The sequence below is a fragment of the Delphinapterus leucas genome, chromosome 15 (assembly GCF_059928025.1).
Source record: "Delphinapterus leucas isolate spDelLeu-1000000601 "Yukka" chromosome 15, BTC_Dleu_Yukka2, whole genome shotgun sequence".
Taxonomy (NCBI): domain Eukaryota; kingdom Metazoa; phylum Chordata; class Mammalia; order Artiodactyla; family Monodontidae; genus Delphinapterus; species Delphinapterus leucas.
Window position 1 is genome coordinate 37,860,187 of NC_143143.1, and position 11,481 is coordinate 37,871,667.

The 11,481-nt window shown below is 62.8% G+C and overlaps 3 protein-coding genes and 1 non-coding gene across 10 annotated transcripts in view; 2 read left to right on the forward strand and 2 right to left on the reverse strand.

Annotated features, from left to right (window-relative positions):
- The first annotated feature begins 1,431 nt into the window (after positions 1 to 1,431).
- Positions 1,432 to 3,720, forward strand: METTL26 (methyltransferase like 26). 4 transcript variants are annotated; one of them, XM_089896442.1, is made up of 6 exons: positions 1,455 to 2,241; positions 2,327 to 2,572; positions 2,778 to 2,837; positions 3,196 to 3,263; positions 3,352 to 3,430; positions 3,510 to 3,720. In XM_089896442.1, exons 1-6 carry the CDS (start codon positions 2,045 to 2,047, stop codon positions 3,667 to 3,669), a joined length of 810 nt encoding a protein of 269 aa, XP_089752568.1. In that variant the 5' UTR covers positions 1,455 to 2,044; the 3' UTR covers positions 3,670 to 3,720. The 4 variants fall into 4 exon arrangements, with proteins under 4 accessions (XP_089752570.1, XP_089752568.1, XP_089752569.1 ...); XM_022594356.2 differs by having other exon boundaries at positions 1,460 to 2,241; positions 2,394 to 2,556; XM_089896444.1 differs by lacking the exon at positions 3,510 to 3,720 and having other exon boundaries at positions 1,432 to 2,241; positions 2,327 to 2,556; positions 3,352 to 3,436.
- Positions 1,489 to 1,559, forward strand: TRNAG-CCC (transfer RNA glycine (anticodon CCC)). The gene has a single exon. It is a non-coding gene; the product is annotated as a tRNA-Gly (tRNA).
- A 414-nt stretch (positions 3,721 to 4,134) lies between the features above and the next one.
- Positions 4,135 to 6,522, reverse strand: WFIKKN1 (WAP, follistatin/kazal, immunoglobulin, kunitz and netrin domain containing 1). The gene is made up of 2 exons (XM_022594352.2): positions 6,347 to 6,522; positions 4,135 to 5,637 (listed from the first exon to the last, which is right to left on the reverse strand). The coding sequence occupies exons 1-2, from the start codon at positions 6,515 to 6,517 to the stop codon at positions 4,159 to 4,161; spliced, it is 1,650 nt and encodes a 549-aa protein (XP_022450060.1). The 5' UTR covers positions 6,518 to 6,522; the 3' UTR covers positions 4,135 to 4,158.
- A 1,429-nt stretch (positions 6,523 to 7,951) lies between these two features.
- Positions 7,952 to 11,481, reverse strand: part of RAB40C (RAB40C, member RAS oncogene family) — a 30,250-nt gene continuing 26,720 nt past the window's right edge. For 3 of the 4 annotated variants that reach the window (XM_022594353.3, XM_089896439.1, XM_089896440.1), the window contains 3 exons: positions 11,402 to 11,479; positions 10,895 to 11,117; positions 9,596 to 10,362 (listed from right to left, as the gene is read on the reverse strand). In XM_022594353.3, the coding sequence (XP_022450061.1) occupies positions 10,082 to 10,362; positions 10,895 to 11,117; positions 11,402 to 11,479 (582 nt within the window). In that variant the 3' untranslated portion in view covers positions 9,596 to 10,081. Of the gene's footprint in view, positions 8,304 to 9,595; positions 10,363 to 10,894; positions 11,118 to 11,401; positions 11,480 to 11,481 lie in introns of those variants that run through there. The other variant, XM_022594354.3, reaches the window with a different exon arrangement.

Sequence of the window (11,481 nt, forward strand, 5' to 3'; positions counted from 1 at the left end):
CCCCTGGCAACAAGCCCCCATCCTCCAAGAGTCACCTCATTGGTATAAATCCAGGTAAGGCTGAAAGGGGCTTGTTATGAATAACAGGTGCTCTTCTCACCCCATCACTCACAAAATCTTCAGTGTTTTAAGAGTTCTATTCGAGGAACCAGGACGAAGACCAAATATCTGTTTCTTATTATACTATAATATGACAGGGTGGCCCGTGCCCAGGAATGCCATGTTAAGTCACCAGGAAGCGTGGTGCCTCTCGAGTGGGCAAGGAGGGCTGAGGGGCCTGGTTGGTGAGGCCTCAGATGACCACTGATCATTACAGGTGAGGGTCACAGATTCACATTGAGGGACACCTCTTCTCCACCTGGAGACACAGAAGATGCTCAGCCAACAAACTAGGAGGCGAGGCAAAAGTGAGTCAGGTAATGAAAACTCAGGGCCATGAAAGGGGAAAGTCAGCTACGAAAAAAGGGTGGTCGTGATGCAGAATGCCAAAGGGGTTGTCTGGAGGCCGACCCACTGAGTGGAATTTTCGCATCCCCCGTCCCTAAGATGCAAGGTTGTCCTCCTTTTCTGACCACATTCAGACAGCGGCCTCTGGTCCCACTCTGCATGCCCCCTCAACAGCAATCCCAGGCTAAAGTCTCGGTCAGTGCCATTCTCAGAGCTCTTGCCAGAGCGACGTTGGGTATGGGGGGAGGGGTGTCTCACGCGAGAAAAAGTGCCCAGCAAAGAAGATAAGCTAGTCCTGACTGCAGAGCACGGTCTCTAGCCTGCTGAAAGGGCCCCTTCTGAGACATGGGCCCCAAGAAGACAACCAGGGAAGAACCGTGGACACAACACAAATCGGCCTCCGACTTGACTCAGAGGTCACCGACCCCGCACAACATCCGTGAACCCTACCTAGGCTAGCCCTGGTCATCTCGGTGTCACAGAGAAGCCCTGAGCATCACAGGCTCAGTTCCGGCAGGCTGGGCCCGCCCCTGCCGGAGTCCCACCCGCCGCAAGGAGCCTCGCCAAGCACAACCCCGCCCACATAAGAGCCCCGCCCCAGAACCACGCCCAGCTGCAGCCCCAGCCCCGCCCCAGCGGAGCCCAGTCCACCACAGGGAGCTCCGCCACACAACCCCACCCACCCGCAGCCCCCGCCCAGCCAGGAGCCCGCCCCAGCCACGAAGGCCCTCCCATGGCCCCGCCCCCACAATTCCGAATGCCGCGGTTGCCGTGGTTTCCACGGAGCACGCTCGAATCCAGTCGGCTGCAAGCCCACGTAGCTCATCCCCGCTCCTTCCCCTCGAATGCTGGGGAGCGACACCCCGAGCCCCCCCCCCACCATCGCGGACCCCGCCAAACCTGGTGCGCCTAACCATTAGCGACGCATGCGCACTAATGTCTCTGCGCGGAGCCGGGGAGGCGGGGGTGGGAAGGGTAGTGGAGGAGGCTGGTAGTTGCGTCACAATCACCTAAGTCTCGCGGGCGAGTTTGTTACCAGCAGCGCCGCTGGTGTAGTGGTATCATGCAAGATTCCCATTCTTGCGACCCGGGTTCGATTCCCGGGCGGCGCATGTCATACTTTTTCTTTCCCCTCAACTCAAAAAAAACCCGAGAGATTTCATAAAGGAAAGAAAGACTAGAGGGAAGTATCCCATTCCGATGCGACACGAACGAGACTACTTTGGAGTAACAAGCTCTATGAAAATGTGCCAGGACAGCCACGGGCACGGAGTGCTGAGCCAACGGGTGCGTGTAAACCAACCCCCAAGCTCCTCGCCCCGTCCCCCTGCGGAGGCCGCGGCTCGCTACCAGCCTCTGCGGCTGCGGGGCCTTTAAGGCGCGGCGCTTGTCCTCCTGGGAATTGTAGTCTGTGGGGGGGTGTGTGTGTGGAGGGGGGGCGCCGGCTGCTCGGCAGCTAGGCCACAGCTCCCGACGGGCCCCGCGGTGCCGGACTACCACTCCCGACGGGCCCCGCGGTACCACAGCACCACTCCCAACGGGCCCGGCGGTGCTGGACTAACACTCACAACGGGCCCCGCCGCGCGGGACTAGAAAGATGCTGGTGGCGGCGGCCGCCGAACGGAACAAGGAACCCATCCTGCGCGTGCTGCAGCAGTACGTGGACCCGGCCCAGCGCGGCGTCCGCGTGCTCGAGGTGGCCTCGGGCTCTGGCCAGCACACGGCCCACTTCGCGCGGGCCTTTCCCCACGCCGAGTGGCAGCCGTCCGACGTGGACCAGCGCTGCCTGGACAGGTGCGGCGGGAAGGCGGGACCCCGGGGGCGAAAATGTGCCCCGTCCCGCTGCCCTGGATCCCCACGCTATTGTGATCCCTCTAAGCCTCCCCCAAATAGGGTTGCAGAAATGGCTGCACAGGCCACCCCACCCACGGGCTGCCTTCCCGCAGCATCTTGGCCACCACTCAGTCCCAGGGACTGCCCAACGTGAAGGCCCCGCTGTACCTGGACGTGAGGTGGGATTGGGAGCAGTGGGGCGGGATCCTGCCGCAATCTTTGGACCTGCTACTCTGCATCAACATGAGCCACATCAGCCCCCTGAGCTGCACCGAGGTCTGTGGGAGCGTGGGTGAGCTACCCAGGGCCCACCCACCTGCGTCGTGCGGCATTCCTTCCCCTGCACTGGGAGGGAGCGGGATGCCAGTTTTGCCCCGAATCAGAGACAGGGCACTCAGGCCGGGGGAGGTCAGGCTGAGATTCCAGTCCCGGGCCCAGGGCTCTTTTGGGCCCTGGGGAAGGCTCCTCACTGCTCTCCTGCTTCCCCCACTTCCCAGGGGCTCTTCAGAGCAGCAGGACACCTGCTCAAACGCAAGGCGCTCCTCATCACCTATGGGGTGAGTGCTCCTGCCTGAGACGGGCCTCTCCTGGCAGGACCACCCCAGCCGGCCTTGGCTGTCCCCGCCTTTCAGGACTCCTTTCTTGTCTCCGTATTTTCAGTTGCCCTTTTCCCCAGCTTCCCATGATCACTGAAACACACCCAGGCCCTCCCCTCTCCAACACTCCTCTGTCATCTGCCAGTCTTTCTGCACCCCGTTGGCTCAGCAGCTGGTCCTCAGCTGTCCCGCTCTGGGAAGAAATGAGGGGTGTGTCCTTTCCATTCTGTGGGTGCCATCCTGCAAGTCTGCCCAGTGGATGACAGGGGATGGCTGAGCCTGTGGATAGCAGACAGAACAGTGTTCTCCGTCTCCACAGCCCTATGCCATCAATGGGAAGATTTCTCCCCAGAGTAACGTGGACTTTGACCTCACCCTCAGACGCAGGTCAGAGCTGGGTGGGTAGGGGGTTTGGTTGGGGGGCAGGTGGGCTGGGTAGACCCCCGGGCCGATTCCACCTCCTTCTCTCCTGCAGGAACCCAGAGTGGGGTCTGCGGGACACGGCTCTTCTGGAGAACCTGGGCCAGGCCAGCCAGCTGCTCCTGGAGAGGATGGTAAGTGGGGAGGACTGTGGTCACAGGCAGCCTCCCTGGGGACCAGGAGCAGCTTCTCCAGCCAAAGTGTCTCCCCCAGGTGGACATGCCAGCCAACAACAAGTGCCTCATTTTCCGGAAAGAGTAAACCCCTTCTCCGCCATGCCTGTGTCACTGAGACAAACCCAGGTCACCAGCCCCTACCACCCTGGGCCAGACTATGGGGACTGGCCCTCCCCAGACTGGGGATTCTTAGCTAGTGGCCACAGGGCTGCTAAGAGCCTGGGAATAAAGTGTTTCCTGCTGTCCCATTGCTGGTATCTGCCATGCCTCCTCCTGGGAGCATTCCTGCAGGGTGCTGGGTGGGCAGGCTGTGTCTCCAAGGGTTCCATCCTGGGGACAAGAAGGGTCTGGCCTGTGGGTCAGGGCTTGGGGGCATCCTGGACTCTGCTGCTCCACTCGGGCACAGAGGGGAGGGAGGGAGGAAGGACCCAGGGGCTGCTGAGACACGACTGAGCTGGCTGCCTGGCCCTCCAGCCATGGGAGGTGACACCCACTTCAGAGGCTGGTCCTCACTGGTGCTCCCTGGTGACCTCAGACTGGAGCCAAATCCCCGTGTGGTGGCAGGACCCCCAGCACAGGCAGGTTATGAGGTCCAGGACGCTTTTATTCAGGCGGAGGGCGGGGAGGGCGGGGCGCGCCGGGAGTGGGTGGTTTGTGGGGAGGGCGGGGCGGGCCGGGTGGGCGGGCTAGTCTTGGAAGCGGTTGAGCAGTTCGCAAGCCTTCCTCTCTAGCAGCTCTGAGATCTTCTTGACGCGCTTCTCGCTGGCCGCGCGGACGTAGCTGCCCGCATCCAGCATGGCCACGCCGTCTCGCACCTCGCCCATGATGACCAGCGGGCTGTCGCCAGCCGTCACGTTGGGGCAGGGGCAGGCCCGGTCCATACCGCTCAGCGTCACCTCCAGGTACTTGGTGCCCAAGAGCCTGAGGCCCATCTTGTCATCCTTGAGCACGTCGTCCAGGGCCACGCGAGCGATGCCGCCGCCGCCCGCCTCGGGCTCCTCCAGTACCTCCGTGAGCCGCCCCACGATGGCGAAGTCGCTGCGGCACAGGCTGAGCGCCAGCTTGCTCCGGAGACGGCAGGCCCGGCAGGGCGGTGTCCGCGGTACGGGGCAGGCGTCCTCGCAGCTCTCGCGGCTCTCGAAGTTGTTGCCATTGCCCTCGCAGCCGCTGTACTCAAAGGGGTGGCACTGCTGTAGCAGCGGACTGTAGGCCCAGCGCGGCTCCCAGCCCTGGCAGGGGCCCTGCACGGCCGGCAGCACGCAGGCGTCCCTGGGGCTACGGGCGCAGGCCTGCTGGCACGCCTCGTAGGTCTCGAAGCCCTGGGCGCCCCCGGCACAGCTGCCAACTGGGAAGGTCATGCAGCCGCCCCGCTGCGGGTCAAAGTGCCAGAGGACCTGGCCAGAGGGGGTGCCGACACAGGCCTGCGTGGTGGGCAGGCATTGGGCTGGGGCGGCGGCCACTGGGGCCCCGTCTTCGGCCGGCTCCCGCTGGACCACGGAGAGCGGGAAGTCGGCCCGCAGCAGGCCAGCGGCATTGCGTGCGGTGCACGTGTAGAGGCCGGCGTCCTCTGGCCTGGCATTGTAAAGCACCAGCTGCCCGATGCTCGTGACCACCACGTTGCCATACATCTGGTCTGGCCGCATGATCAGGTTCTCCCGCTGGTCACTCTGCTTCTCCCAGGTCACAGCGGGTGGCGGGCGGCCACTGACGTCACAGTGGAGGCTGGCTGTGCCCCCTACATACACTGCCTGTGGGGAGGGGCTGCTGTAGAGGGCAGGCGGCACCAGGGCATCCCCGGGTGTCGGGCGGGCGGTGGTCTCGGGGGGCCCGGGGCTGCTGGGTGGCCTGCTGAGGACATGCTTGCAGGGCACGACGTGCAGGCGGAGGCCACGCAGGCAGGCCTCTGCATCCATGTAGCAGCGGTTGTAGTAGGTAAGGCCGTCCGAGGCGCAGGTGAAGCTGGGCTCCTTCTCACAGCGGTCACGGCAGCGGCACACAGGCTGCCCATCCCAGATGTCGCAGTCGGAGCCCTGCTGTGGGCACACGAAGCCATCACATGAGGCCGCCAGCTTGGGTGTGGCCAGGCCGCTGTCAGGGAAGCGGGCTGCCACGCAGCTCTGCAGCCCACACACGTTGGTGCAGCACTTCTCAGTGGCAGCGCAGTCCTGTGGAGGGGGCGGGAGCGGACAGCTCAGTGGACACCCAAATACCCCTCCCCCTTCAGCCCTGCCCCAGCATGCCCAGCGAGGGCAGGGGTGAGTCCTCTGCTGCCTCTCCCTGAATCTGTTTCCCCTCTGGGAGCTGAGCAGGTCTGCAGGTTTGCTTTCCATCTGGACAATGAACTACAACTGCCTGGCGCACCCATCACATAGGTCATCTCACTGGACCTCACGGAATCCTCAGACCCCTGGCCCCCAGAGCAGCTTTTTTTTGTTATCCCATCATACACATGAGGACACTGAGGCTCGGGGAGGACGTAAAAGTGCTCAAGGCCACTGCAGTGGTGCAGGGCCAGGCTGCAAAGGCGGGACCTCCAAACAGGTTCCCGCCTCTCTGCCCCGCTGGACCTGAAAACAGCTAGTTGCAGGGTGGGGGTGGGCAGGTCTGAGAAGTGAGAAGGGGGCCTCCAGTTTTCAGACATGAAGGCAAAGACGGGGCGGCTGTCCCCAGGGCCCCTCATATGGAGCACAGTGTGAAACCCCAGCAGAAGAGTGGGGAGCCTGAGGAGGAAGTGACTTCCAGGGTTGAGGGTCCCCTCTGCAGGCAAGGCCTGGGGCGTGGGGGAGGTCCTGGCTTCTCCCATGCTAACCAGGGGCCCCCAACGTAGTCTGTCTCCCCCCAAGCTGGGCCAGTGGTGACAGTGCCTGTGCTCACCTGGTCTCTGACGCACTCACGCTCACAGGTGCTCTGGGCGTCCACCCACAGGTTGGGGCTGAGCTGGTTGGGGCACACACCCGGGTGGCTCCTGGGCCCCGGCGGCAGGCTGGCCCCCGCAGTCAGCCCAACCAGGAGCAACAGCAGCAGGAGTGGCCTCAGGGCCGGCATGGGGACAGAGGGACCAGGGGGTGGGGGGTGTGGCCGCTAGCCCCTCCTCAGGCCCTGCGGATCCCCACTCCCTGCAGGCATCCACCCTCCCAGATCTGTGATCGGTGCCCCTGCCCCCTGCCCCTGGACTCCCCTCTGTCCCCCAAGGTTGGAGCTCACAGCAGACGCTCAAGTCTCAGGCTGGGTGGGTTCCGGGTCTCTCCGAGCTGAGTCTGTCCCTGTGGCACCGGCCCCTCCCCCTCCTGGCCCCTCTGGTCAGCTCAGGGCAGCGGGCGGGGAGAGGAGAGGAAGGCTGGGGAGGGGCCAGCGCCCAGGAGCACAGAAACACTGGCCATGAGGGTCACCAAGGGGCGGAGAAGGGCGGCTCCGGCCGGAGAGAGGAGGGGTAAACGCTGTAACCGGAGCCCCTCCTCCCTCCAGGCCCTGGGATCAAAGCTGCCCTGCAAGAGGGGGCAGGGCTGGCCAACCCCTCTGGCTCCCCCATCCAACCCGGGGCCTGCGTCTTCCCCAGAGCAGGCCAGGCTGGCCTGCCACCTGGTAGTCACTACGTCCAGGCAAAGGTGCAGGGGCTCTGTGTTAAGCCCAGCAACGGTGGGGTTCTGCTCCCTTCCCAAGGAAGATTCCACAACCTTCCCCATACCCCTTCTCGTGGTCACACTGTGCCAGCAGGTCTTGGGGTCAAATCTAAACCCTTCCTGCTGGAGGTGAAGCCTTTGCAGCACAAAGGTACCTGATGGGCACAGCCTGGGGGAGGCTGAGGCATGGCAGAACTTTGCATTTAGAGAGCCTGCTTTCCGCCCCTTCTGAAACCCAGGCACCTGTCTCCTGGTCCAGGCCCTTCCTCAAAGGGTTATGGTGGTTGCCAAAAAAGTGGGGTACTAGAGCAGTGGGCAGGGAGGGAACGGTCTGTGTGTGCTGGCCGGCACAGGCGCCGGTCACAAGGGCTGTGGACACTAGAGACGCGGTGAGGGTGTTTACCTGGACTGATCTGAATCTCAGCGGCTGTGTGCGGCCCTGCGTGGGGCAGCACAGTCCTGAGAGAGATCAAGGGCATCTAAGAGCACCCTGAGAACAGCGTGTCCCAGGAGAGCTTAAGGAACTGCAAGGACCCAAAGGTCTTCGCCTGCCCCTCCAGGCCTCTGTGACATTCAGGAAGGATGGAAGCTCCTCCTGGGCGTGGGGGGAGCGGGGAGATCAAACGCAGCCACTGCCAGAATGTGCTTTTCCCAGGGGTCTGGGGCCCCAGGAGTGCCTGCTCTGAGACTGGATGGGAGAGTGTTCTGTGACCCTGTGTCTGACTGGCTGACCTGAGAGGCAGGGTAATGAGCCTGGTTTGGTCCAAATGAGACCAAGAGACGCCCCAGGTGTGGAGGACACCATGGGTCCCCTGCCCTGTATAGCCACAGCCACAGGCAGCGGTCTCCAAGTGTGTGCGCTATGTTCAGAGCAACTGTCCCCCTAACCCCAGCCCTGCTGACCTCCAGGGCGTCTGCCACACCCCTGAGCTGAGCCCTACATACCCTTTTAAGTGGGTGGCTCTCCCACTGAGGGTGCTGGCCCCAAGGCCTGGGTTCTCAGTTGTGGTGAGTCTCGGGGGACAGTTCTTCTGGTCCACCACCTGCTCAAGCAGCAGAGGGAACCTGGTAGGCCCTGCCCAGGACACTAGTGAGGGCTCAGTATCCCAGGTTCCGGCCCCGGGGGCAGCAGGCAGCAGATGGTCCCAGCGGCCATGGGTTGAAATACTGCACAGGCAGGAACAGCTGGGGAAAGCTGCTTCCAGGTCCACCTAGAAACGCAGGGAGGCCTGAAACCCTTCGGAGCTCAGCAAGGGAGTCATGGGGGATGGAGCAGGAACAAAGCAGCCCTCTGCAGTGCCACCCCTCCAACCGCCACTCAGCCCAGTGGGTTAAAGCCAGACTTTCATGCACTCACAACGTAGCCTGGAGGCCAGAGCTGAATTATGTTTACTACACAAAGAAACTAAAACTGTCCAAAACGAGCCCAGGAATAGTGCAAGTGTGGACAGCAGCAAAGGGTAGTGTTGATATGGTGAATGCAGGATCGTCCGTTTCCTCAAAACAATGTCCAAAGAAGGGGCTCCTGCTGGCAGGACAGGATGGGTGGGGCCTCCTCTGCCCACCCAACCCTGCTGGCAGCCAGGCCTCAGCCAGGATCCTGCTCACAGGCGCTGCAGCCCCTCCCCACCTCACCTCCCATAACAGCAGCCCTCGGGGCACCCACCACAGAACAGTCCCGAGCAAGGGGGGTCACAGGCCAGGGAGGGGCCCATGGGCAGGAGGTAGAGTTGAGCACCAGTGACCTGTGGCCACGTCACCAGCCAGGTGGACGGAAGGAGGCCAGGCCTCCAGCTCAGGCTGGCCGGTGGGTCCTCGAGGAGGGGCTCAGCGTCCACCACTAAGAAACGGGTGAGAAAGGTTTTGGTGACATGTGACCTCACATAGGGGTGCAACAGGGTGAGGAGCAGCTATGGGATCACACCCAAGGTCAGAAGACAGAAGCTGGCCAGAGAAGGGTCTAGACACCCCAGGAGGCAAGTGGGGCAGGCTCAGTCCAGACTTGCCCAGGGCCTGGTGGCCCCAGTGAGCACTGCCTACAAATAGCTCTGTGTCAACTCGGAGAGACGCCGAGCCAGTTTCATGCAGCAACAGATGTAAACGGAACTGAAGGTGCAGAATCACAGAAGGAAGGTTGATGGCCCCCACGTGGGGAGAGAGGGAGCTGGGGAGGGACGTGGGGGGTGCACCTCGCTTCCCCTTTTCCAAGCAATGTGGAAACCTGCGAGTCGCCCCTGGCTCTGAACCCGTAGCTCCATGACACACACGGATGTCATCCAGGAAGGCCGGCGGGAGCCCTGGAAACTGCAGCTCCACCACGCAGACTACTGGGGCCCGCACCCTCAGCACATGGCGGGCACACTGACCACCATGCTCAGAAAGGCCAATGCATGTAGCTGGGGAGTCCAAGATTGCTGCCCAAAGCTTCCACATGTTCTCCACTGGCCCCCACACAGTCCATAGCCCCATGTGAAGTGTTATGTGAATTCAGATTCAAGCCTTGATGGTGGATTCTTTCCCATCTTTGCCTCAAACACCTTCTCTCTCCCAGTGTCCCAAAGCTCGTCCCCTCAGCTGTCATGGGCTCACCACGTGGTTGCACGGAGGCTTCCCTGCTGGTCCTTTAAAAATGTACAAAAGGGGTGAACCATCTTTTACATAAATAAGAAAGGGAACCTGGTCTCCCAGTCCCCAGGGACAGCCCCCTCACGGCTGGGGCCAGGCAGAGCCGCCTCCAGGGGTCTTCTCAGCCACACCTCAGGGTCCTGGGCGTGATCCGCCACCATCCCAGCAGCATGGCCCTCCACTGTCCTGTGGAGCTGGTCTGGCTGAGACCACCAGCCTACTAGGGGCATCCCCACGCTTCCCAGGAGGGACTGTGTGGCCAAAGTTTTCCCTGCACACAGCGCTGGGCCCAGCGCCCAGCCGGGAGCACTCCCCAAGCGTGAGCCCTCCCAGAGTGCATCTGGATGGGGCACAGCCTGCCGAGCTAGGAGATCTTGCAGTTGCTCCGCGAGCAGTTCTGGGGTGGGCTCTGGGGTGGTCGGATGGACTTGGACCGCTTGAGGCTGTTGCCCTTGCTGCCGCCGCCCCCTGCTCCAGTAGCCAGTGAGTAGGAGCGCCCGTGCATCATAACAGCGTTCATGCCATTGGCCATCGAGAAAGACTTGAGGTGGCTCTTGATGGTGACAGGAAGCGGGAGCTTGTCGATGAGGTGCACGGGGGTGCAGGAAACGATGGCCCGGCAGCAGAGGTCCTGCAGACTGAACACTGCAGGTGGGGGTCAGAAGATGGGGGGGCGGGGTCAGACCGTGGGGAAGGGATCAGACCATGGGCAGGTGGGCGTGAGGCACGGGGAGATCTCGGTGGCCAGTGGCAATCTCGCCAGCAGGTAAGCACAACTGACGCCTAGAGGGGGCTGGGGATTGGGGAGGTCTGCAAAGCTCCCAGGATTCCTGAACCAGAACACCCCCAGACCCTGCCCCTGCCCCAGGCATGCAGAGAGCAGCCACTGGACGTCCTGCTCCCGTTTCACCCCCGGAGCCACGGCACACTGAGAGGTGCCCTGGGAGACCCTGCAGGGCTCGGCGGCTAGACCTCCAGCCCCTCAGCCTGGGCGACTACTGAGCTTCCCTGGCCGCCTTGGCAGCTCTGTTCTGGTGGGACTGCTGAATCCAAGGGCCTGGGAGGCGGAGCCTGGAACCTATCCGCCTGCTGGGGGTCGGACAGGTCAGTCACGGCCCCGCCCCTCCTGAGCCACACCCCCAGCCCCACAGCCGGCCCCGCTGGGCACACTCCTCACCTCGGTTGGGCCTCCAGATCTTCTCCATGCCGTGCCGCATAAGCACGATGCGGGACAGCTCAGTGAAGGATTCGATGACGTTGAAGTTGCACAGTGGGCTGACCTCGAAGAAGGTCATGCAGTTCTTCTCCGCGTAGGCACGCGCCTGCTCTGTCGGGACTTGCCGCTTGAAGGCCAGGTGCAGCCGGTTCCCAACCAGGATCCGGGGGACCCCGGGTGCGTGCTAGGTAGCGCACAGGACTCAGCAGAGGCAAGAACGTGGGACACCCCCTCTCTGTGCTGCCCCCCCCGGGGGGGCCCTCTGTCGCTTCTCTGATGAGGTGGGGCTCCTTGGGGCACTGAACCCCACTGGGAGAGTGCCATAGCAGTCAGTGCATGAGAAGATGCAGAGCCGGGGCACAGGAGGGGCTGAAAATGGGGGTAACAGAGTCTCCTCATGGGGGATGGGAGCACACATGCTGGGGAGGGGGTGACCCTGGAAGGGGGTGTCCACAGGAGCACACCTACCTCATCGATCTCCTTGATCCACCGGTCAATGCCATCGAAGGACCAGCGGTTGGTGATGTCATACACCAGAAGGATCCCCT

Excerpts from the sequence above, each read along its gene's own strand:
- METTL26 (XM_089896442.1), top strand. The coding sequence starts at position 2,045 with ATGCTGGTGGCGGCGGCCGCCGAACGGAACAAGGAACCCATCCTGCGC. Across the intron at positions 2,573-2,777 it reads CGAGGTCTGTGGGAGCGTGG|GGGCTCTTCAGAGCAGCAGG; the intron begins GTGAGCTACCCA and ends CCCACTTCCCAG. Across the intron at positions 3,264-3,351 it reads GACCTCACCCTCAGACGCAG|GAACCCAGAGTGGGGTCTGC; the intron begins GTCAGAGCTGGG and ends TCTCTCCTGCAG.
- WFIKKN1 (XM_022594352.2), bottom strand. The coding sequence starts at position 6,517 with ATGCCGGCCCTGAGGCCACTCCTGCTGCTGTTGCTCCTGGTTGGGCTG. Across the intron at positions 5,638-6,346 it reads GTGAGTGCGTCAGAGACCAG|GACTGCGCTGCCACTGAGAA; the intron begins GTGAGCACAGGC and ends CCCCCTCCACAG.